We start from the raw sequence: 23,735 nt of genomic DNA, 5'->3' as shown, positions 1-23,735 counted from the left end.
GTGTCATGAGTGGACTTGAGCTAAACTTCAAATCCATCCCACTATCGGGGACTTGTGCTAAACTTCAAATCTATCCAGCTATCGGTGCTGTGGTCAACCTACGTGCTCAATCGGGACTTTGACAACCAAATGAAGGACAGAAAACATTAAAAGAGGTACATTTGACATTGCGAGAACATTATTTACGTATCTGAAGATGTTTTTAATCTTCTGGCTAGCTTATAGCCAGTGTTGTGTTGTCTCCCGCCTATGGTCATTGTCTTTGAACCGCTGTAGCTAACTTAGCCGCAACTTTCCTGTCGTTTTTTGATCATTTTCAATGACAAACTCTTGTAAAATGTATTCTCTCTCCCCCTTCAACAACTGCCAGATTCATAACACAACCTCATCAGAAGCTCTAAAATAACTCTTTATTGTTCTCAGTTAACGTTGCAGTTGGAATTGTTGGGCTAGTTCGCCTATTCTGTTAGAATCCCGTTTGAGTTGTCTTTTACTCTTCTAAGTGCATAAAGAGATGGGCGATTTTAGCAGAACATACGACCCATTTAGTGAGCCATGATTTGTCTTTTGGTCGTTGGATTGTGCTGTACCGTCTTAGTATGAATGTTAAAACATGACATTTTCTAACGGAGTCTGGCGCAACGATCTCCTTGGCATCAGATTGTTCACAGCTCAAAATGTAAAAGTGCGCACATAAGCGAACGCGTATTGATGATGCAGTGGGTGGTGGTGTCGCTGGATGTAAATGAGTACAAAAATACGGAAGTTGTTGCAACAAGTGGCGACATGTCTGTTGTTTTGTCAGCTCAATGATCATAATTATGTGGTTTTGCTGCTCGACGTCTTCCATAACTTTCCTGTTTGTCACAGTGTCGTACAAGTTCTCAAGATGTAGGTTTTGTTTTTCTTTTATTCCTTCACTTGGGCAAAGTATTGTGGAAATGTGAGCCTGTGTGTTGCCATGCATCTCCTGCAAATTATCTTTAATTTTAAAAACATGCTCTACTCGTCATGGCCTACACACACACACACACACACACACACACACACACACACACACACACACACACACACACACACACACACACACACACACACACAGGGCATCTTCACATGCTGACCTAAATACTCCCAACAAGCACAAAAAAGCTTGTTTACTCCCCAAATGAAAGAGAGAAGTAGTTCATTGTTGCAGCCGCACCCTTGTCGGGCAATAAGATGAGACATTTTGGTGCAGCTGAATGTTTTCTTGGACAAATTCTTCCCAAAAAGAATGATTACACACAAGAGGATTAATGACCTCAGGCATCTCATTTACTCTAAAAGAAATAATAAAAGGCTGAACAGTTGGTGGAAAAAGAGGAGCATGAGAGAGAGGACTATTGTTATGGCAGATGCCTGCATAATTAAACTGTGCACATTAATGGGCTCCAGTGTGTAAACACTCATGTCCATTTGTGCACGTTTGTTTGGTGGAACAGTACAACAAGTATGTGATGGTCATGTTCAACCAGTACATTATCATCCTCATGACTCATTGTTGCTTCAAGTGGAGACTTGATTATGAGTGAAATGACAAATGTTTCAAAGACTCAAAGTGATTCTTCAGTTCTAGTTTGGAAAAAAAAATGCTAGCTGCCTTTTCGTCGGCTTCCTCTTTCGACGAGGCAACGGAAACGTGGTCCACCACAGCGAGAGAGAACGCTCAACGACATTTCAGCGGTGACAAAGACAAAACTTGTCTGTCTGCTTTGTGAGATCACCTTCTCACCATAACAAAAGCAGCCAAACACCACGAACAGGCACTGTTTGAAGTAACACTGTAGCATCCTTAGCTGTCATACAAGTGTAAAAAAAAGATAAGGACTGCTAATAGTAGCGATGGGGCTGATGGGTTCGGATACCACTGTAATTTATGTATCGGAAAGATACAGTCAAGGAAAAAATGATTAGGCCACCTTTTTGTTTCTTCAGTTTGTTGCTCATTTTAATGCACATTTGTTGGGACAAATGACAAATGATGGCAACAAAAATACTGTAGCTCACAAGAGTTTCATTTAAGAGCTGATATCTAGCCATGTCCATGGTTTTCTTGATCATAACCAAAATCACTCTAGTTCTATGCCATTTTAAAAGTTCTATGGCATTTTAATGCCAAAAAATGTAACTCTTATGGGTAGGGGTGTCACGAAACGCTCAGTTGACGAGACGAGGTGATACACGGGCCTACAACTCGAGATTCTAACATTACTTTTAAGAAAAATACAATGAAAAAAAATACAATTTATTGCAATCTACGTTACCTTGCATTGCGCCTCATGAGGCTATACCCTTCTGCATTCTGTTTGTATGCCACCGACAAAGAGACTGTGTGACTGACGAAAGGGTTCACGCCGTTCATGCCGTTGTTCTATGGAACAAATGCGCCATGGTGCTGAGAGCGATGCACAGAGTGAATCCTCTTCCTTCCTGTTTGGAGGCGGGAGACGAGGGAAACAGACACGCATGCACATGGCAACACATGAGGCAGGCACAATTATCCAGATCATTTTAATGACATCTCGTGCCCATGAGGCAGTTTTTTGTCTGAAGGACAAATTGCGTCATGTTTCAATCTTGCGAGATCTTGTGACAACCCTACTTAGGAGCCATTTTTCTTGTCATAATCATATTTGTCCAAACAAATCCACCTTTAGTTGTACCGGGCATTAAAATGAACAAGAAACTGAAGAAACAAGGGTGGTTTAATAATTTCTTTCATGACGGCACAATGCATGAGCCGTGTCTGTGCTTTAATGTTGGCAGCAAATATATGGCAATGGGATCGGACGTGAAAAAAACGTGGATTGGTGCACCCCTACTTCATAGTACCAGCTACAAACAATACAAATTTCATATGTGACAACGTCTTTGTGGTTCTTACTGCCCTTTATTGTATAAAGGAAGCGTACAATTTGTTACTGTTGGGCTGGTCTGTGTTCTACTAAGTGACGCTCCGGTTTCAATTGGCCGAGGTTTCACATGTTTAAGATGTTTCTGCAATCTAATCTGATGTAGTCGCACAACACATTTGTCAAGTGCTATGTTAGCTATGTGTCCTAACTTCCTCTGCCGTGTCTGTGCGCGTGTGTCAGGCAGGAGGCGGGAGGATGTCGGTGGAGGTGGACGTGTTGCTGCAGGAGGCCAAGGAGAGCATCGAGGCAGCTCAGAACTATCGCAGTGAGCTCCAGCAGCGCCTGCATGGCCTCAACCAGGCCTGCAAACAGGTACCAACCTTTCAGACAACATGCAACACCTTCCGCACACTTACTTAAATTCCAGACGACTCCTGTAGAAAGTCACCTGATCAATCAACAAGGGACCCTGGGGAATAGTTTCTCTCCCTGGCTCTGCTATCTCTTCCTTCCTGCTGTCTTCACTCACCCAAGCAGCTGTTTGCAGTAAACAATGCTGCTATTTCCTGTTGCGATGGACACACACCACTAGCTTGGGAGGACAGATCCCAGAGGGCCTGTTTTTTGTCCAGAAACATTCCCTGCAAACCACCACTGACAAGAAACACTGTATTTACTAGTTTAGTGGGGGGGGGAGTGCCTCACAATGTACCAGCTGGCTTACACGAGCACATCTAAACAGGGTGAGCCATGACTTCTGTCTCCCTAAGAATTAAAACGTGAAGTGATGTGTATGACGTCAGCTAAGTACTGTACAGTTGCTGAGCGTTAGCATACTTAGCAGTGTGAAGAGTGCCAGAGACTGGCGTGAGTGGTGGCTGACAGCAACTACTGTGTGAATGTTCACTGCGCCATTGCAGTAGTGTTCTACTACACTGGCCACTAGATGTCAGAAACATTGAGACTATAGTCACAAGTATGATGTCAATGCTAACATGTGAGTCTATGTATTGTCTTAGAAATAATTTATTTCTAAGACCTCTTATTTTCTATTATTATGTCTACTACACTGGATAATACAAGTGTAACAGTGTCTATAGGGGTGTTATTTCATGTCTAGAAGGCTCTTATAATGCTAAAACCCTATTAAGAAGGTCTTAAACAGGTTTTTTATGCTCTAACTAGGTGTGTTATCAAGTGCAGTTACACAGACAGTTCCAGTGTCATGTGTTTTATGAGCGAGGATGAACACCTATCGCCAAATCTGTTTGTGGCGCTCCAGATTTGTTTGGTGGACTGTACAGAGTGTTTAAAATGAACACAATAGTGTCGTGGCAGAGGAGTCCAAACATTTGAGAGAACCTTTGCTTTGTTTTTGTGCTCCTCCCTCGCTGCACTCATGCTTTGGCAGCTGATATTTTTGGTGCTCATCAGTCGCCTGCGTCCCTCTGATAATTATCAGGAAGTGGTGCGTCGTCCACAGCGGAGCCATTGTGATGTGTTCTCATCGTGGCTTCAGCGTTATCACAGCTTACCGCTTTTAATCTGCTTTTCCGTTTCCTGGTGACTCTCCATCATCACTTTTCCTGCATGAACAACGTCGCCCTTCGTCTCTTCCACCTCTATGTTGGTCTTCAGGTGCGTGGCAGCTCGGGTCAGGCCCGCGAGGCCCTCCGAAGGCACTTTGCAGAACTGCAGGCAGCGGCAACCCGTCTGCTGTCGGAGCGACTGAGCGCCCTGCTCTCCGAGGTGGATGCCATCGAGGCGGACAGCGTCAAGCCCCTGGACGACTGCCAGAGCCTCATCGAGCACGGCGTGGGCCAGGCGGACGAGCTGCTCCGAGAGGGTGGGGGCCCCGTAACGTGACACCGACACCTGTGCTGGGGTGTTGGTGCGACTTTTAACCGGTGGCATTGTCTCCGCAGGGGAGGCTGCGCTGCGCTGCGGTCTCGGGGAGAAAGAAGACAAACTGGGAAGCTTCACAAAGAAGGCCATGCACATCCAGTTGGACAGGTAGGACATGTCCACATTAACAGAAAATGCTGTTGTTTAGTGAACACAGCCAACAAAGACCCCATAATCTTGTTGGTGCAGATCTGGATAAAGGTTCCAATTAATTTTTGGCCACTTAAGTCACTATACCTTTAGTGGCAAATGAACATCACTGTTATAATGAGGATCAAATGACAATATAACTAACAGTGTTGTCCTTCTCCTGTCTAACTGGGTCACTCTGGTCCAGTCTCCCTGAGGTTCCGGCTCTGGTGGACGTTCCGTGTGTTTCCGCCCAGCTGGATGACTCCCTGCTGGGCCTCCTGAGGGAGCGTGTGTCCCGCCATGGCTCTGTGGCCTCCCACCCGCCCGTGCAGATCGAGGAGCTGCAGGAGAGGCCGGGCAGCATCCTGGTGCGCTGGTGCAAGGTCAGCCAGGAGGGGGCGCTCACAATTGACCATAAATGAAAAGCTCCTTTTTTCCCAGAAAGATCTCATGACGTGTACTCGTCAGGTGGATGAGGACTTTGCTGCCGCTGACTATCGGCTGCAGTACCGCCGAGCCGGCAGCGGTGGGGGCCAGTACGAGGACGCCTACATCGGTCGGGATTGTGACTTCCTGGTTCTCCACCTGGACGCACACACAGACTACTTGTTCAGGGTGTGCGCCCGCGGGGAGGGTCGCACCGAATGGAGCCCCTGGAGCATCCCGCAGACTGGATACACAACCCTGGCGCCACACGGTGGGCGGAGTCTGAAAGTGGCTTATACCCGCCAAGATGACGTTTATTCATGTTTGTGTGCCGCCTGAACCTCCAGAGTGGTGTCCCGGCAGTGAGGGCTACATCCTGAGCAGCAGGAGGAACATCGCCTTAAGGAATGACTCCTTCCAATCCGGCTGCCCCGTCCTCTACTCCAACGCACCCACCTACTTCTGTGGCCTCACCCTCACCTTCAAGTATGTGCACACGCACACACACCTCTCATGACTAATCTAACAGGTTTTGTCGTCTGCGCTTTCAGAATTACTGCAGCAGGTCAGCCGGATCGCAGGGACAGTCTGGGCGTGTGCGTGCATGGAGGAAAAGGAGGAGGAGGAGGCAAACGGTCGCTTCAGAGAGACCAGGCTGTCTGCATCTCCACCAACGGTACGCTCACAGCAACTCACACCGATGTGAGACTCGAGTCCACGTTTGCAGCCACTCCCTCATTGTAATTGTGTCTTGTCTGTGGCGTCCAGGCGCTGTCTTCGTGAACGGCAAAGAGATGACCAATCAGCTTCCCGCCATCAGCCTGGGCTCGGCCGTCACCTTCGACATGGAAGTGGTGGGCGTGTTCCCAGTCAACAACAACAACGTGAGCGAGGGCGGGGGCTTCAAGCTGAGAGTGACCATCGGCTCAGGAAACAGGGAGGTTGTGTTTGATTGGCTGCTGGAGCAGGCGGTGGACGGCCTCTTCTTCGGGTGCGCCTTCGTCCACACAGGATGGAAAGTGCTGGTCTTTTAACGGAGCTGCATCCTTTTTGTCTTTGTACTTTTTAACAACCTGATGCCACAAACTTCAAATGTTAATGAAGGGTAAAAGGTGCTCCTTCGTTTCCTCTGCGGCCCCTCCACCCCACGTGACATCTCCCTCCTCCTCCGTTTTTTTTTTGACTGATGCTTGTTAGCTGATTTGAACTAATTCACTGACCTTCCTTCAATGTTGTCTCTACCCGTTTCCAGTTTGGAGGGCCGCGGGAGGACACAAGGGTGACAAACTCGTGAATGACAATCACTTATAGCTTTTAAAGGATTTTTACGTGAAGCAGGAAAACCTCACAAACCTGCTGGACATTCATGTTTTTTAACCCCCCCACTACCACCACCATGACCAGGAACACTGTGAAAGACGCTTCCTTTTTGTCCTCCTCACTCACATCCTTTAGTAGACCATCCGCAGTTCCTCCGCCATCCTTCAAAGCACCTCCGTCAGACGTCAGACCTCGTTCAGACATGTAACACCAACTAGGATCAGTTTCCTGGTCATGTTTCCACTAAGTGCTCCAACAGAGTGGAAGCTGCCAACGAATTCAGCAAAGAGGAGGAAGGCACCACAGTAAGCAAAGACAACAATGGAGGACATGTTGGTCTTCCAGTTGGGGAAGTGTCTGTCCATCAATCAACACACTGCTCTGTTACCCCTTTTCCACTGCGGCCAACCTTGGTGCTGTTGCAGATGTAGTTCAAAGCTGGAGTTGAACCAGCGTTGGACGTGAACGGGCTCTACACCAGATTCATTTCACATCGTCCTGGGGAGCCGTGTCATTGCGTCATAAGGGTTATGCCTCCGATCAGGAAATAACAAAAGGGAGATCAGCGTGAGTAACACAATTTAAATAACGTCAAACGTCCAATCACTTGCCTGGGCCGTGTATTTCGATGCTTACTCACCTTCCATCAGAATTTGACAAACCACCATCAACAATTTAAAAATACTTACTTTTGAGTAATATTCAAGTAAAGAATAACTGTTTATGAGAGACTACAGTATTGGCTCTTGAATGCTACCATAAAGCAGTGACCAAACATAGCTCGGTCATGGAGATGAAACACTTCCAAAGTAAAATACAATACGCAATTGTGTGCTAGAAATAGCCGTAAAAAACATCATCTAAATGTAATATTAGTGTGGATTGAAAGAATAAACCGAGATAGGGATTTATGTTTATATTTGTGTGTGTGTGTGGGGTGGGGGGGGGGAACACTCCTTCATAAAAGATGGCGATTTAATATTAAGAAATGTGCCAACCAAGAACCAGAGTTGGCCGCCGAAGACCAGGTTGCCCGGGTGCCCGCCCTCCGGCATGTGTCAACCTCCATCCCTTTACGTACGCCACCCCTGTCATTGGTACCGCAAAATCCTGTAACCATGGTGACCATCCCTGCTCTGAGTATGCAGACTTTTAAAGTCCTCCGTGAATGCAGAGTATTTATCCTCAGTCCAACAGCAGGCTTCAGTCCTGCAGGACGGTGAAAAGGTCCACTTGACGGTACAGAGTTCTCCGCCGCCGACAACCTCACTGTGTGGTCTTTACTGTCTTAATGTTAATGTCTGTCAAATGTTAGTGTTATTGTTGGGCCATGTTGCCAACATGGAGGTTTTATGCAACAGGAAGTTGACTTGATTCACCAACCAAGGCTACTTCATGAGCTAACGTTAACTGAAACGAGTCTTCCGCTTTATTTTGTGGCCGTCACCATGGAAACAATATACTATGATGAATTTTTCTAAAGGCTGCGTGTCACTGAGCTCTCTAGAAACAGGTCTGTCTGTATAAATAATAAAATTGACAAGGTCGTCTTTGCCTTACAAACTAGTACATTTTCACAACCACCCGAAAATTTTATTGGGAGAAAAGTCATAGTTGTTCTTGAACCAACAATGGATGTATTTATAATAAGATGAAGAATTTTACAGTTGTAATCTGTGCTATGTGACCGTCTGTATTGCTTGCTAATGTCAAAAGGCAACAAGGGCATGTTGTGTATAATCTCAGATGCAATTGTTCGCCAGTGTGTGGTGAAACAAAGACACATTTTGGCTTAGTTTGCTTAAAAGCCACCATCTTTAAAAGGTAACAAATGTGCTCATTTTAATAGAAAACCACTTGAAGTTTACACGCTGGTTTAACAGTTTTCTTCACATTGCTGCTGTCAACTTGTGCAAAAATCCTGCTGGTCTTATGTGAAGGAACAGATGAACTTTCATCAAATCAAAAAAAAAAGTGCTCAGCACACACTTCTGGGTTCTGAACACCCGAGGTGAAGCCTTTCAAAGAGTCCAACTGATCAGTTCTGATTCGTACTCCATTGGCCCTCAGTGGTCACGTGCACATGACGACATAAACCGAGGAACCAAAGCAAGCTGTCAACGTACAGAAGTATCCTGGCAAGGTTCACAATTCCACACAGCTAAATTCCAAAGCTAACTCAACCACGCTTACTTACAATATGAAAGGAAAGACTAAAAGGTAAATGGTGACCGGGCCACAGAGTGAGTGGATGTACTCTCTGGACTTTTATGCGAGTTTGAGAGGGTGGCACATCAAGGCCTTGAGATCAATCACAAAGTAACGCCACCCTAGGTCACGCCTGCTTTGTCCTGTTTTTCATGTCAAGGTGAAATTAAATGATTAGAAACTAGTGATTACTTGACACTTCTATTTAAAAGCACCTTTTTGTTTTCACGCAGCGAGGTTGCCCCCTGCTGGCCTCTGGAAATAATGCAACTTTGAAAAGGCACTTCTGCATTGGCTAAACTCCTACCAGGAAGGTACATCCGCTTCTTTCATTTACTTTGCGAATTAATTGACTTCCTTCTGGCTGAAAATATCCCACAAGTCGGGAGTGTTGATTGTATGATGAAAGAGTGGACTTCAATGCGTTCCCATGTCAATAAAATAAGATCGAAGGCAGCACCGGCTCAGAACTTGGTGATCCAAAGAAGAACGCTGCTCACATTTTGCAGTTCAGTAGATATAAAAAAAAACAATCATTCCAGAGCTAGCAAAAGAAGAAAACCGAGCACCACTGGAGAGGTTCTGTCCCAATGTGCTGATGAGTCCTGACAAGAAGACGACCTCTGAGGAACGGTTCAAAGATAACAAATAGGAAAACATGATGTTCTGGTGTCTTTAAGCCCAAAATATCCCAAGTCCAGTTTGGTGCTCTGTGATGCTTTCTGGTGGACCCGCTGTCGTTGGTCAGTTTCATGCAGAGTTCTGATGCTTGCTGCTTTCCTGACACCTACTGACGGCTTTACACTGAGAGGACTCATGATCCGGGTCCAGCTCAGGCTGGGACTCCACCGCTGTTTCCCAGTCCTCCTCTTCCTCATCCTCTTCCTCACCATCATGGTTCTCCACATTGTGGCTCTGGGAGGCCTGGTTCTGCAGGAGGCGTAATCGGGCCATGGCGCGGTCGATGGTGAGCGTGGTGACCAGGTTGAAGTCGTGCATGCTGATCAGGTGCAGGAGGAAGTTGCGACACAGGTTGCGCTTTATGATGTGGGCGCTGTGCAGCTCGGTGAAGAGCAAGCAGGCCTCGTTCATCTGGTGGTCCGCGATGAAGCTGCCGGCCAATCAAAACACCACGTTGTGACCGTGCTCAGGAGACCCCCGTCAAGTGACGCGCAAAGCAGCAGTATACTAACCCGTGTTTCATGACGTGAAGGTTCCACAGCTTCATGATCTCCTTTTCGCCCTCGTTCACGTCGGTGAAATCCTCAATTTGCTGGAAGCACACATGTCAGACCAACTAAGTGGAGAAAGTGTGGACTAAGGAGCAGCATGATTAATCACAATTGTTGAAGTTATGCCACACTAGTGGCAATGTCTAAAAATGGAAGCAATAGCTGGTAATACCCAGCAGAGGGCGCAATTACTCCACCAACAACTCTGCCTTGGAAGATGTAACATGAAGACAGGAAAGTCTGCAGTAAGACTATTTCCAGCTAAAAGACGTTTATGTGACAGGAGACACTAACTGACCTTGGCAGTCTTCTCTTTGAGCCAGTCCGGGTCTCGCTCGTCTTCGCTGTCCACTTCCATCTCCTGAGGCCGCAGCGGCACGCAGCTGTCACTGTGGAAGTACAGGCGGTTGTGTCCGCTGATGTATGTCCTCTGCTGCTCTCGGTCGCCATCCTCAGACTCCAGGAACTCGGACAGACTCAGCTTGGTCCGCTTGGGTCTGGATTGATGCGAGGAGAGTGGGTTAGCGCCACGTACACGCCACGAGGAGAGGAGTTGTGAATGGGCTACCTGCAGACCAGCACGTGAGAGACCGCCGTCCTTTTGACGGGCCCGTTCCTGCTGAAGGCGAAGCCCGGCTGGTTGTGGACGTCTTGAGGGTTCCCGGAGTACGAACCATCGTAACACTCGTTGATGGACACCTCGATCTTTGCTCCTTTAGGGTGAGGCTGACAAAACAACGACGAGTCAGCCACAGGGGGTCACATGACGACGTCGTTCCAAGGTGTGGTCTTACTGACCACGTAGTTGAAGATGAAGCGCGAGTGGGACAGCTTGAGGTGTTTGAGCAGACTATAGAGCTTCCTGCAGTTGAGCGTGCACCAAGGACAGTGAAGGTCGTCTCTGGCCTCCGTCTGCTGACGAGTATTGTTGTTGTACTGGAACTGCAACATACAAAACATGTAGGGCGATGCAGTTTCACTCTAGTCCTGTAGGTGGCAGTAATGACCCAAATGGCACACTGATCCTATTCAATAATGCCAACATGATATGTGTTGGTGGAGGTAATTCAGCTCTTCTGTCAGAAAGTCCAACCTGGTAGAAGATCCTCAGTTTCTGTGGTGGTTCTGCTGCAATGTGGTCTCTCCTGGTTTGGACTTTGTCACTGTTGACGGATTCCTTCACAGCTGCATGCAAACACATCCCGTCAGTCCAGCTCATCCCTCTCCTTTTTATGTCCTTACACCGACCACACCCACCTCGCTCACCGGGGGCGTGCGCGGCCCGCAGCGTGCCGGGCCTGCTCTCGTTGTTGGCGTCAGAGTTCCGGGTGGCCAGAGGTTTGGCGACGGGAGCGGTGGAGCGCTCGGAGGCGTCGCTGGTCCAGCGCAGGGTGAAGTGCAGCGTGGGGCCCTGGGAGAAGGTCTCTAATGGGGGCAGGTGCTGAAAGAACACTTCTGTTAGCGCTGAGCTCGTCTTAGCACAACTCGCACCATCGCACCTTTCCGTCTAGGATGGTCTCCCAGGTGGCCCTCTTGTTGTTGACGGGACACTCCTCCATCTCTTGCATGGACACCTCATACTCGCCGTCCAGCAGCTGCAGACGTCTGCACCGGAGAACATCTGTCTCACTTTCTTACTGAGCTTAGAACACTTTATTTGTACCTTTTGTGTCTGCATCACCTGTTTTTATCAAAGACAGTCATCTGAGCCACTAGCGTGCTTTCTCCATCCTCCCTCAGAGGGGAGCTCCGCCTCTTCCTGTCCATGTCCTCAGTCAAGTCTGGATAGGGACATGTCAAATTCATTAGTGATGAGCCGCCAAAAATAAATGAATGTACAAGAAACACTGGTTTCAGGAAACTAATTTAGTTCTGCTTGCTGGTGACAGGTCTTCCTAGCGTGTTGTCTCACCTCTGTTGTGGTGGGACTCTCCGTTGGGAAGGCCGTTAAAGGGTGAGCAGGGGTGCCCGGGCCGGGCCACTCTGAAGAGCAGCGAGTAGGACTTGACCATGTGAGAGTTGCTGGGTTCAAACTCGCTGCTGGGGACCAGCAGAGAGGGCAAGCTTCCGGGTTTAGCTGTGCTGCCGCCAGAGCTCACGTCTGGGTTGAGAGGAACCTGCTTCTTCCCGGCTGGAACCTGTTTGACCGGACAGCTGACATCCTGGACAGGAAGGACGATCATGATCTTGTTCTAATCAACCTCGGAGATGAAGATAAGATCATCTGCTTAGTTGCTCACCTTCCTCTTTTTGTGACAGACTTTGACCAGCAGAACCTCCAGAGAGACTGAGTTCTGCTGGTTCTCGCAGTCCTGAGACGGTTTCCCTGACGAGCACACAAAGCAGGACGAAATGAAGGAAGGGTCAATAAGCTTCATCGGGCACAAAGCGGACGGCGCACAAACTTACCAGCTTTATGGAAGAAGCCTGTGAAGGTGAGCTGCAGATTTGACGCCAGACTGGAAAAAACAATCACGCTTGGAAATGTACATACAAAGTCAAGTTGCAATTCGTTACCTCCACCAGACACGACAATGCGAGGGTAACTGGACGTGTTTAAGGCACCAGGGACAAATTCATCCAAGAACATTCCATCAGCAGGAAGTAATTTCTTCTCCACAAAGTTCTGAGTCTTCTCACCTGTGTGTCTCCTGTTCGCCTCGCATCTTTTCCACTTGGAAGAGCAGATTGTCCACCTTGGCACTTTTCCTGCAGGCGCACAGCAGCCGTTAGCTAGCATCGTCCTCGCAGATGGAGGAACAAATGCAATGCAGTGTTTCGCCATACATTTGTGGCGGACTGCCACAAATAGATACCTGTTCGCCCTTGCTAATAAACACATTATAACGGGACTGTCTGTGTAACTGCGCTTGTTGGCACACCTCGCACCTGTCAACCCTCCCGTTAACCCCGCGAAACTTACATATTTTCCCTTTCTTTCCCATGAATTCAACTCTCCTCTCAATGAGCAGCGGGTACTTCTGTGGGCCCCTCCCTCGCCACAAAGCACTCAGTCTTGTTTGTGCCAAAAAAAAGACAAAAAAGCAGCGACAGAAGTTGACAGATGTTTTTCCCCCCTCACTTTTTGTCTACCATATGATTTCTCTCTCCTACAGCATCCATTACAATTACATGCAAATTAGACTGTTACATCACGACATCACCCCCGTCACAAATAGATTGCAGTGCTGTGGGAACACTTGAATGCGCACAAGCTTAAAAAGCCACCTCGTCCTCATTTAGAGACACGCCAAGCAGTTTTAAACTGCTTTTGAATCGCATTTTCTTTTACTTGGAGGAAGAGATGAAAAGAAAGCGAGACATCTCACTCCCTCGCAACTTGCATCCGCTCGTTTTTCTCGTCAGACGCTTTGAACTCTAACCAGTTGAGTTGTGGTGGACTAAGCGAGCGCGGCAAAGTACAGAAGGGCCCGTGGAGCCACTAAGTGAAAACACCTGTCGGGACCCACTGTGACTTCAGGACCAGACAAAGTGGACCGTTCACAGGCCACAAAGAGTCAGAAAGCACCACATTTACAGCGTGAAGCACTTTGATTTCACACTTTACATAAAATACAGCGGGGCAGACTGGTGACGTCTTGCGCCTCTTTTGTCTAGTCTTTGTGTTTAGTTTGCGCTTTCATTCGCAAGCAGCAGGAAGTGAAACTGAACCACTTCACACCAACTGGCTGCCATGAAGAGGAGAAGGAGAAGAGTGCTGTCGATCTCAAAGTAAAATCGGTGACAACTGAGCTCATTTGACAGGAGGTTGAACCCTCAATCAGTGACCAAATAAGCATAAAGTGTCAAACATGCTGTGACAACAGATGACAGACTCCTCCACATTTCAACAGTCAAACAAGGAGCATCTGCATGCAAAGTAGCTGAGCTCATCACGTCAAGCAACAAGTTAAGCTCATTTCACTGTCAGGCAAATACAGAGGGCAATATTTTTACCGTCTGGTGTTCTTCCTGGAGTTTCTGTGGGACATGTAGGTGAGGGTCCTGTGCAGGAATATGGGCTGCCAAGTGGAAGGAAAAAGTAGAGTGTTAAATTCAATGTCACAAGCTAAAAAGTTGTCATTTGTGTGAGGGGGTTAAACTCACAGCTATCAAGTTCCTGGTGCGGAGGAACCTGTAGATTTGGGTGGGCTCTGCAAAAATCATCATGCAAGTTCCATAATCAGCATTAATTGGCGTTGCACTTGTGAGTTTTGAGTACATTTATGTAGCAGCTGCACTAAGTAACTTCATACTTCATTTTGGACTGTTGAGGTTTGAAGGTCTAGCGACTTTTAAAGCCATGTTGGCAACAGTGAAACTGATCAAATAAATACAATACAAGAAGCAAGCCGTGTGTAACACAACTTTTTTGTACACTGCACAAATGCTGATAATGGAATAGTGCAGAACACAGTAAAGAAAAAAACATTGTCGCAAAACATAAGGAATATTCCAGTGCCTCCTCCACCCGTGTAGCTCTTACATGAAGTGGAAGAAAGAGTGGATTTAAGAGAAGAAATGAACAAGTTGTTTTCAGCACAAGAAACTCACTCTCGAAGGCCTGCAGGAACAACTCGTGGTCGGCTTGAACGAGCTGCATGTTGGCCTTCTTGCAGTCGGAGGACGAGTACAGCCCATTAGCTCTCCCTGCGGCACCAGAACCCACCGGGTGGCTCCCACCCGAGGAGCCGTGCCTCTGTGGAGCCATCCGCCCAACAAAAAGCTAAATCCAGCCAAGGGCGACAGAAAGAGATTCCGCTCGGCTTTCTTTGTCAAAACAGAAGCAGTGTCTCATGAAAAAAGCGGCAGAATTGAAACAAACATGTCCCACCGATTAAACGTAGAGAATGGAACTTTCGGATGTTTTCACATGTCTGGGTGTGGATCTAATGTGGCTTATGGCTTCTTGGTAAAATGTTTAGTTGCAAAGGCAGGCGAGGAGGCTTGAAATGCGGGAGATAAGAGCGCTGTCCTCGGCGAGCTGACGCGGCTCGACAGCTAACTGTTTGGCTAACTTCCGTAGCCGGCTAGCTAACTGTCTAGCTGTCTTCAACTCTTACCACCTCTCGTTAAAGAAGACGAAAACATCGGAAAATTAACAGATATTTAAAACCTAACAATGACATGCAATAATAGAGGTTTTGATGGCAGCATTTTAAACGAATTGGTGTAAATCTTACGAGAGCCGCCTTTGGCCAGTTGAGTTAGCGCAACTAATCATACATCTATTATCCGGCCAGGGTTTTCAAAATAAAGTAGGAATCAGTCTCAACACGTTGTAATAAATCACTTCTAACAAACTAAATGTGTATGTCATGTTGTTCATATAGTTATTTGACTAAATTCCATACATTTTATTTAAAATCCAGAAGATGTGCTCCAATTTGCCGCAACCCGAGAGGTCTTATTTTGGAGAGTCTACTTTTTCGTTCAACTAAATTAAAAAACTTAACTTATAAGAATTGGAAGCGTTCACCATTGAAAGATCCCGCCTTCCATGTGTTCCAACCAATCAGTGCGCTTGTTTGTTAAAAACCGAGTTATGATTGGTGGGAACGTTTTCCTTTTCGTCATATGAAACCAAAGCGGGATAGCGTGGCTACTCAAGAGGATATATATCTAAATTTAATAACATATTTAAACTAAAGTACTCCAGCAGGAGCACGGGGTTGTTACAACACATTTGTCATTGTAAGATTTTCTATACACACATTTAACTAATAAATCTCTTGCAAAGGAATGTATGACAGGATGGTGTGTTAAGGTCTGGAACTATTTAGTGTTTAGTGTGGTCACATGATACACGAGGTTGAATCTCTGACCCCAAAACGTGAAAATACTGTAGCTCAAGAACAAACTTTGTATTGTTTTCAGTGTTATCAGCTGTAAAGATAAGCAGTCATGAGGAACTCCATCACTAGTCTTAAAAAACTGGTAGAAATATTTTCCATCTACAGACCTAAAACATTTGAGGAAAAATGACAACTTCAATAATTTCTAATGTGAATGTTTATTATTCAAACATATTCCCTTTCCCAGCGGCCATGTCAGTGTTTTTTCAGAGCAACATATTGCACACTACACACAAACATTACATTGTTAAACACAAAACAAATAAAAAACACAGGACAGCAAGTTCAAGCTTGACCAGTGTCACATTTCCAAAACCTGTTTTACTGCTGATTGACAAAATCCTCCAAAAACACAGGACAGTAATTTCAAGCTTGACCAGTGTAGCATTTCCAAAACCTGTTCTACTGCTGACAAAATCCTCCTCAGCACGACAAAAATAACTCCACATTTCATTCCTACATGTCATAGCAGCCAGACAAAAGTTTGTTTAGGTTGTCTAGTTCTATATAAAAAAAAAACAATTGGCCGGTATGCCATGTAAGTGTGTTTGTTAACCAGCCAGGAGCAAAAAAGGCAATATAACACAGAATAACAGCCCACTAACAAATTTTGGTCCGTAATCAGTTATGACGTGTTTTAGTCGAAGTTTAGTGTCTGTCAGTGCACATCTTCTCATTAGCTTCAGGGCCTCTTTCAAGCTCACATCACAGTTAATAGCCAGGAAATGGAGATGCATCTTCCAGGGGGGAACTGCAGCTGCTTGGTGCAGTTCCCCTGTCAGGAGCCTGTCAGTGTTTCCTCCATAGGATGTACGTCATGAGCAGGACAAGGCCCGCTGACAGACCGACAATGATGAACTGGTGGATGGACAGGACGTTCTCCAGCGTATGGATCCTCTCCTCCATGGCACTGGTGTGAAAGTAGTCGTAGATCCCAGCTGTAATGCTCCACAGTGCCCACACGGCATCCACCACCAGCGGCATTGCAGAGACTGGGCTGCACTGCGATCAGACCACCGCTGGAAGAGACAAATAGTCAGGCTTGACAACATTTACTGTACAAAGACCACTTGGTGACCACTGTATGGCCATTAGGTGTTATTGATATATAATATAATTTGTAATAAAGTGCATTCTAAACCTCAGTTAGTTTATTAAAATTTTTGTTCAAATCAGTGACAGCACCTGTCAGTATTGCAGAAAATAACAGACTCCACAAAGGGACAAGCAAAACTAGCATGCACTGCACAGTATGTCTTCCCTGTAAACAAGCTAAGGCGTTAGCTGCCGATCAAGCTAGCAGCACGGCTAAAACAAAGATTGTTACACACAGCATCCACCAACTTTAACCTTGAAATTCCCAAGAGTAATGCAGCTTTCCCACCACCCGATGGGATGAGCAGGCATCGGTCAAGTCATCACAATTAATGGGGAGAAGTTGCTGTGGGTCTTGCCTTTCTTCCGAGCTGCTTCACTTAACTTCCGGGTGTGTCACGTGACGTCCATCAGCCAACGCACCACGCTAGCTCGTTCACTGACGTGCTAAACACAAGCTAAGCGTTTAGACCAACTTTTTTTTATAAAGGTGCCCAACAGCTTGCACTGTCACCTGGTGAGACTTGATGAACACGATTTGAAAGTTACATTAACTGGTTTCAATTCGCCAAGTAATACGGCGCTGGACGGCTTGTTTTGTAAACCGCAAGGGGAGACCTGAACGAGCAAGAAAGTAATGACGACAAATGTTTGTTTGAATAACAAACTTTAATGTGTGTAAACGTATATAACGTATGTCAAGTCTGCCGCGAGCGTGACGTAAAAAATGATAAGTTCGCCCCTATTAACACTACCGGGCGCGGTGGCCAAGTGGTAAGGCGTCGGTCTCGTAAACCGAAGATCGCGGGTTCGAACCCCGTCCGTGCCTAGAATGGTGTGCAAATGTTTACGTTTTTGATGGAATATCATGTCCGTGTACTCAGTCTAACAGTCGACCAGAAAGAATGAAAATAAAACAATTTAGGACAATACGGCAAACATGTATTCTAATCTGTGTATTAACAACGACACACCTGATGACATTGTCTTCATTTAATTGTTTCAAAGTTCGCCACGCTACATTGTATATGCACTTACTGACACACCCAGTACTGCGTAAAGCAGGCAGCTAACCCTTTTAAAGTGATAACCGTATATAGATGTCATATACCTGTATATCAATGTGCTGCAAGAGAAACAAGCTGACGGTGGCCTCCTACTAGCTGGACACTTGCAAAGGGATTAGCGTGTGAATTTCAGTAGCGTTAGGACCCAGAAGAACACAAGAGCTCCCAAATATGGCGGAGCAAAACAAGGAAGATTCCGGGCGAAAGTTTGTCAGTGAACTATTAAGGTACGCGGTCATATTTATTGAATTCAAAGACAAGTTAACGCTACTATTATATTTGACACATCGTTTTATCCGAGAGGGTCCCTTGTATAAATGCCTGTTTTTAAATGTTCCCAGTACAATTGGGGCATTTCGAATAACCAGCTAAGTATACGTAACCTAGTTGTACACACGACCACCTAATCCGAAGGTAAATAACGTTAATAACACACTAACAGCAATGCAAACCTGATTATTCTCTGTCGCCCTTTAAAGTGTGTTTAAATGAAAAGTAATAAATATATTGATTATTGGTCGTGTTTGAGTACGCTATAACGTAAAAACTGTTCATATTGACTGCTCTCCTCTCAAATCGCAGCCCGTCTGAGCTGTTTACAGCCAGGTCCAGGAGCCACAAGATCCCCGTCAGAGGTCAGAAAGACTTCTACCCCAACGACTCCGCTGAGCAGCAGCAGAGGCTCCAGCAGAGCCTAAGGGAGCACTGGAGTCTAGTGTCGGAGGAGAGAGTGGAGAGGCTGTGAGTGGCTGCACATCATCTCATGATGACATCGCTCGCTGACTCACGCTAGTGATTTTTTGTCACATTACAGGGGAAACCTGGTTAAGGCCACGTGGATTCCAAGCGAGCAGATCGTGGAACTTCAGTCTCCAGCGGTGAGCGTTGGCTCTTCTTTATCTTCTCTTCGCTTGCTGTGGTGTCTTTCTTTGTGTCACGCGCCTCTTTTGTGACACAGGGCAAGTTTTGGCAGACAATGGGATTTTCCGCCAGTGGAAAGCAGTGTCTCCTCCCTGAAGAGGCCCTCTACCTGATGGAGTGTGTGAGTGGCAGCTAAGTCCTGCCCGCTAGCTTGTGGTTTTCCTCAGGACTCACTCTTGTTTGTGGTTTAATAAAACCATCTACTCTTTTCATGCTTTGTTCAGCTCATTTTTGTTTTATTTACCAGGGAAGTGTGCAGGTGTTTTACCAGGACCTCCCGCTGTCCATCCAGGATGGCTACGAAAGGCTTCTGTCGTCCAGCACTGTGAGCCTGCAGCAATATCAGGTACAACAGGAAGTGCAAGTCATCTTCTAGAAGAAGCAGAGCTGCTCTGACACCTCTTGTGTCATCACCCTCATAAAGGTGTTTGGGCATCTGAAGAGGCTGGGCTTTGTGGTGCACAGGTTCAATGCCAGGTAACGCTGACCGTGAGGCAGCAGGAGAACGTGGCGTCACAGCACATCACTCTGCTTCTTTTGGCCTTTTGTAGCTCGGAGCCGTCTTCCTTCGCCCGGCAGCTGAACCTGCCGCAGTCACGTGACCGAGCAGGAAGACTGCTGAAGAGGAAGCGCAGCGACAGCCCCTCCGACTCCCCCTCACGCAGGTGTTCTAAAAACACTTAAAAGAAAAGTGGACTTTTTGGGGAATTTTGCTCATCATCCACAATCATTATGTGAGACATCAACACACGTCTTTCTCCTTTCTTAGCGTTCTAAACGTACAAAAAACAGCTCAAAAGAGGCAGCTTAGAATGCAGGTAATGGCATGCACCTATTCCGTCTATAAAGCATTCTGAAAAAACCTCCAAAAAGCGGCAATAACGCTCCATTTACACAATGTGACCTGCATATCAACCAAGCTACAGCGACATTGTTATTATTATTGTTACTAACATTGTTACGCCCAAGAACTATGTTACCGGCATAGTGACACCTCGCCACATCACACCACATAGCTACTCGTCGGCCGGTGACTAGCTTCACCACACACTCGCTCACAATGCGTCAGGCCACCAGTGAAAGGTAACGCTACATATTGGAGCTGCCGCCACTGCTGCTGTGTTTTTGAGTTTGGAAAAGTTAACTCTACGTGTAGCATTCCTTTCTATGTTGCTATGTGAAATCAATACACCCAGGAAGGAAGTTACCCAAAATACTGCAAGTATTTCATGTTACCATGAATGTGCCTGTTACTACATGCTCATAGCACGGATAGAAAACCGTAAAACCTTGTTGGAGGTTTTTGGAGGTGTTTTAATTGTAGGTGGAATAGGCGTGTCCCATTACGTGCATTAATTAACTGCCTCTTCTTTTCGCTGTTTTTATATTTTTAGTACATACAGAAAAGAGAAAGATAAGGTTTGTGGATGATGGGCAAAATTCCAAAAAATGTGCACTTTTCCTCTTAAGCAGTGTTAGCATAGATGTATACTAAGGATGAGCAGTAGAACACATGGTTTTACTCTAATGAATCATTGGTTATTGAACCATTACCGAGTTTATAATACTATTCCGGGTGATAAAACCTGTAAAAGGCCATTCTTGTTTGACGCTAACATTCTTTTTCATTAGGTTGGCTCTGATTGCTTGTTTTTGTCCAGCCACACAGAATCACAAGATGTGTCCCCTGTTAAGAGAGCAGAAGGGGAAAAACATCCTGAGTCGCAGCTAACGGCCTCCCAAATAAACTCGGGGGGCCAAAGCGCTCTGCCAGATCAAAGTGGGGGTCGGCCCTGGTGGCTGACAGACCCCCTGGGCGCCGCTGGCCGCGAGGCCAACAAACACACATGTCATGGTTCGTCACGCTGGGATGACTCCATCAAGTTCCCGGACCTGGGCTCCCTGCAGCTCTCCTCCAGCTTCTTGGCATCCCCCGACCCGTCTCTGCTGCCTGGAGCTCTCACTGTGGGGGGGTGTGACGTCAGGCCCTGGACAAGGAGGATCAACCAGCGTGAGGTGAAGGAGAGTGCAAGGGACGAGCGCGGGCGTCGCTGGGATGTCAATGGAGACGAGAAGGTTTGAAGCAGCTTGGGTCAGTACATGAAGAACCTAACGTTCATGTACCTTTCTTTTGTGCACACCTCAAGGTGCGACAGTGCAGGAACTGGGTGGAATACCAGCAGCTTCTGGCCAGACGGCAGGGGCAGAGGACCGGTCGACCCGCACACTTGTGGAAGAAGGAAGTTGCTCCTTTACACGACCCGACGCAACCCATCTCAACAGGTAAGGTCTGCCGGACTCTCTGACCGCAGGTGGACGAGCTTAGAGGCTACTCACTGTGAAAACCCCTGACTGATGGCACATTTATAGGTTGATGAGGTGGTTGGATCAGTCAGACTGCATGGTGTTTTGATGCTACGCCATCACCGCGGTTCACTACGTACCTCATTTTTAAGGCGACAGTTCAGTTCATTTTCATTACGGATGCAAAAAACATTAAACTGCGTAGCTTTTGTGTCCTCAGGGACAATGCAAATTAATGTAACGTCTATAAGGTAATGGATGGAAAAATCAAATATGTCATTTTTTTCTGCTGCATTTTTAGTTTATAAGGCTCTGTTTCTCGGTTTATTTTGCCCTCATATGTCTTAGTTCCGGTTTCATGCTCTTATATTGTATTCTGTTTTGCTCTGTTCTCTTTTCTGCCGTCTTTATGTTCCTGATTTGTGTTTGATTATTTGGTTGAGTCCTTGGCGTCTGTCTTGTGTGGGAGCATTGCATGTTGTGCATATATTGCACCTAGTACTTGCTTTGTGCCCGTCTTGGTTCATGCTTGCTGTACGCGGGTCGCTTGCTTTGCATTCTGTTTCGTGTACCATGGGCAAGCTTCCCTTTTTTCCGCTCTGCTGACCAAGCAAAATCAATATTTTTACCTGCACTGGGTCCCGTCTCTGCATCTCAAGGGCGTCGACAACAACACACCATGCCTCGCCGTGACAATAAGGTTTCTTTTTATGGAAGTACAACTCTAAGAGTGTCAGTGATTATTTTATTAAGTTTCTTATTTGTTGAAGTGTAGTATTAATAGTAGTAATAGCCTCCATCTCTACTGATCAACGGCGACACACCTTGCTTTCATTTTATCCACTTTGTCCTTTTCTGTATTTCAGCGGAAGGCCCAGTCTACCCAATCAGGAAGAGGCTTTTCAAGTTCTGGCTTCTCCTTGGCACTATCGCTAGCCAAAGGCTGGGCCGTACTGTATTTGTTTACCAAATTCGCTTCCTGTACCTCACTTAATATGTACCCTGCGGGAAATCGTCTCCGTATTGTTTGGAAGAATACAGATACTGTTAGGCTCATACAATTTCGGACTCCATATGATTGAAATTGCGGCATGAGCTTGTTGGTATTTGTTGCAGGTGAACTGTTGGACAAAATCACTGTGATCAAGTCCACACATTTGCTGGAGGGAGCGTCCAGGTACCGCTGTCACGCTCTGCGCCTTTAATGCACACAGCGGTATCGTGTTTGACTTCATCCTCGTGGTTTTGTTGTTCTAGCATAAAGGCCTCGGATCAGTGGAGGATTTCTTTCAGTGTTTACCAGCCTGACACAGTGGCTGACTTCAAGAAGAGCAGCCCGGGGAAGCCCTACGTCCGCATGTGTGTGTGCAGGTGAGTAACGTGTTTACTTTATCTTCCATTACCTGATCATCAGCATTGAATAGATCATTACGTGTCCTCCAAAGACTGCCGAGAGGGCCTCTATTGTCCACAAGGACTTACTCTGACAACATCAATTACTGCTTTCAATACGACGTACACTGAATAGGCAAAATGATTGGGACGCGCCTCCTTTAGTCTCGAGAGAATCACTGAAATATATGGATGCGTACAAAAACACGGTATCATAAAGGACCAATACACAGCAAGGTGCGTTCACAAACACTGGAATTTTATATATACAGTTTGTACAAATATCCCTTCAGCCGTGGTATTTAGGTGGTGTGAATTTATGACTATGTAACATTTTTATATGTATATTATCAAAGTATTTAAATTTACTATTCTCTTCAATTTGCATGTCACAAAATTCCATAAAAATAGAAAGGCAGTGTTTTTTGGACAAAATGAGTATGTTTTTTTTAAGTGCTGTACTGTTTCGAAAGTAGCAGCTTGGCACTGCTGTGAGCTAATAATCAATACCCGACATGTCAAGAATAGCCATCCCTACTTACAGACATTTTGCACTGCATTGTTTCAGCTTCAACGGGCCCATGCCGGACCTGCGGGCCATCAAGCAGCTGACCTTCCAGAGCGGCGACATCCCGGTGGTGTTTGCTGTGGTGGACTACGGGGACATCTCCTTTTACACCTGCAAAGACTTCCAACTACCCAAAGATGTCTACCCATGACCCCTCGCTGCCCTGCGGTGCTCTTAAAGCTCCCGTCAGGACCTTACAAATGTTGGCCAGAAGTCAGAAGACTGCCTTGTAGATAAATGAAATGCTTTATCTTTAAGATGGTTGACGTTAGTGGTCAGGGATAAAAATGTGTTTTTATGCACAATAAATGGTTGATTAGAATGATGATAGCAGCTGCCCGTTTGTGTTTGTCCATCAGGTGATGAGAGAGGATGAGTATTTATTCATTAAATTAGACAATTATCGTCACATTTCA

At 46.3% G+C, this 23,735-nt stretch overlaps 3 protein-coding genes and 1 non-coding gene across 12 annotated transcripts; 3 read left to right on the top strand and 1 right to left on the bottom strand.

Moving 5' to 3' along the window:
- The first annotated feature begins 8 nt into the window (after positions 1-8).
- On the top strand, positions 9-13,281 carry crlf3 (cytokine receptor-like factor 3). 5 transcript variants are annotated; one of them, XR_008566784.1, is made up of 12 exons: positions 9-155; positions 3,135-3,266; positions 4,533-4,740; positions 4,820-4,907; positions 5,137-5,314; positions 5,400-5,628; positions 5,705-5,843; positions 5,909-6,033; positions 6,126-7,244; positions 9,119-9,199; positions 12,007-12,552; positions 12,644-13,281. XR_008566784.1 is itself a non-coding variant. In XM_054759977.1 (9 exons), exons 2-9 carry the CDS (start codon positions 3,150-3,152, stop codon positions 6,389-6,391), a joined length of 1,350 nt encoding a protein of 449 aa, XP_054615952.1. In that variant the 5' UTR covers positions 9-155; positions 3,135-3,149; the 3' UTR covers positions 6,392-11,972. The 5 variants fall into 5 exon arrangements, 1 of the variants encoding a protein (XP_054615952.1); XR_008566783.1 differs by having other exon boundaries at positions 12,377-12,552; positions 12,644-13,077; XR_008566781.1 differs by having other exon boundaries at positions 6,126-9,199; positions 12,644-13,279.
- On the bottom strand, positions 8,474-15,333 carry LOC129171380 (polycomb protein suz12-B-like). 4 transcript variants are annotated; one of them, XM_054759975.1, is made up of 16 exons: positions 14,672-15,333; positions 14,225-14,271; positions 14,075-14,139; positions 12,758-12,826; positions 12,527-12,576; positions 12,358-12,443; positions 12,030-12,279; positions 11,799-11,898; positions 11,617-11,722; positions 11,375-11,558; positions 11,211-11,302; positions 10,916-11,059; positions 10,686-10,843; positions 10,416-10,614; positions 10,079-10,158; positions 8,474-9,996 (listed from the first exon to the last, which is right to left on the bottom strand). In XM_054759975.1, the coding sequence occupies exons 1-16, from the start codon at positions 14,826-14,828 to the stop codon at positions 9,636-9,638; spliced, it is 2,148 nt and encodes a 715-aa protein (XP_054615950.1). In that variant the 5' UTR covers positions 14,829-15,333; the 3' UTR covers positions 8,474-9,635. The 4 variants fall into 4 exon arrangements, with proteins under 4 accessions (XP_054615950.1, XP_054615951.1, XP_054615949.1 ...); XM_054759976.1 differs by having other exon boundaries at positions 11,384-11,558; XM_054759974.1 differs by having other exon boundaries at positions 11,211-11,558; positions 14,672-14,843; positions 14,952-15,333.
- A 2,491-nt stretch (positions 15,334-17,824) lies between these two features.
- On the top strand, positions 17,825-17,896 carry trnat-cgu (transfer RNA threonine (anticodon CGU)). Its single transcript has one exon. It is a non-coding gene; the product is annotated as a tRNA-Thr (tRNA).
- A 126-nt stretch (positions 17,897-18,022) lies between these two features.
- tsen54 (TSEN54 tRNA splicing endonuclease subunit) lies at positions 18,023-23,644 on the top strand. Of its 2 annotated transcripts, none has more exons than XM_054760641.1 (12): positions 18,023-18,361; positions 18,717-18,875; positions 18,949-19,012; positions 19,093-19,176; positions 19,303-19,401; positions 19,480-19,532; positions 19,607-19,720; positions 20,717-21,131; positions 21,203-21,338; positions 22,476-22,536; positions 22,617-22,730; positions 23,320-23,643. In XM_054760641.1, exons 1-12 carry the CDS (start codon positions 18,306-18,308, stop codon positions 23,468-23,470), a joined length of 1,506 nt encoding a protein of 501 aa, XP_054616616.1. In that variant the 5' UTR covers positions 18,023-18,305; the 3' UTR covers positions 23,471-23,643. The 2 variants fall into 2 exon arrangements, with proteins under 2 accessions (XP_054616616.1, XP_054616617.1); XM_054760642.1 differs by lacking the exon at positions 18,023-18,361 and adding an exon at positions 18,384-18,548 and having other exon boundaries at positions 23,320-23,644.
- The last annotated feature ends 91 nt before the right edge of the window (positions 23,645-23,735 follow it).

This window comes from Dunckerocampus dactyliophorus, chromosome 18 (genome assembly GCF_027744805.1).
Source record: "Dunckerocampus dactyliophorus isolate RoL2022-P2 chromosome 18, RoL_Ddac_1.1, whole genome shotgun sequence".
Lineage (NCBI taxonomy): Eukaryota > Metazoa > Chordata > Actinopteri > Syngnathiformes > Syngnathidae > Dunckerocampus > Dunckerocampus dactyliophorus.
The sequence above is the reverse complement of the archived record's forward strand: the minus strand, read 5'-3'. Positions and strand labels throughout refer to the sequence as shown.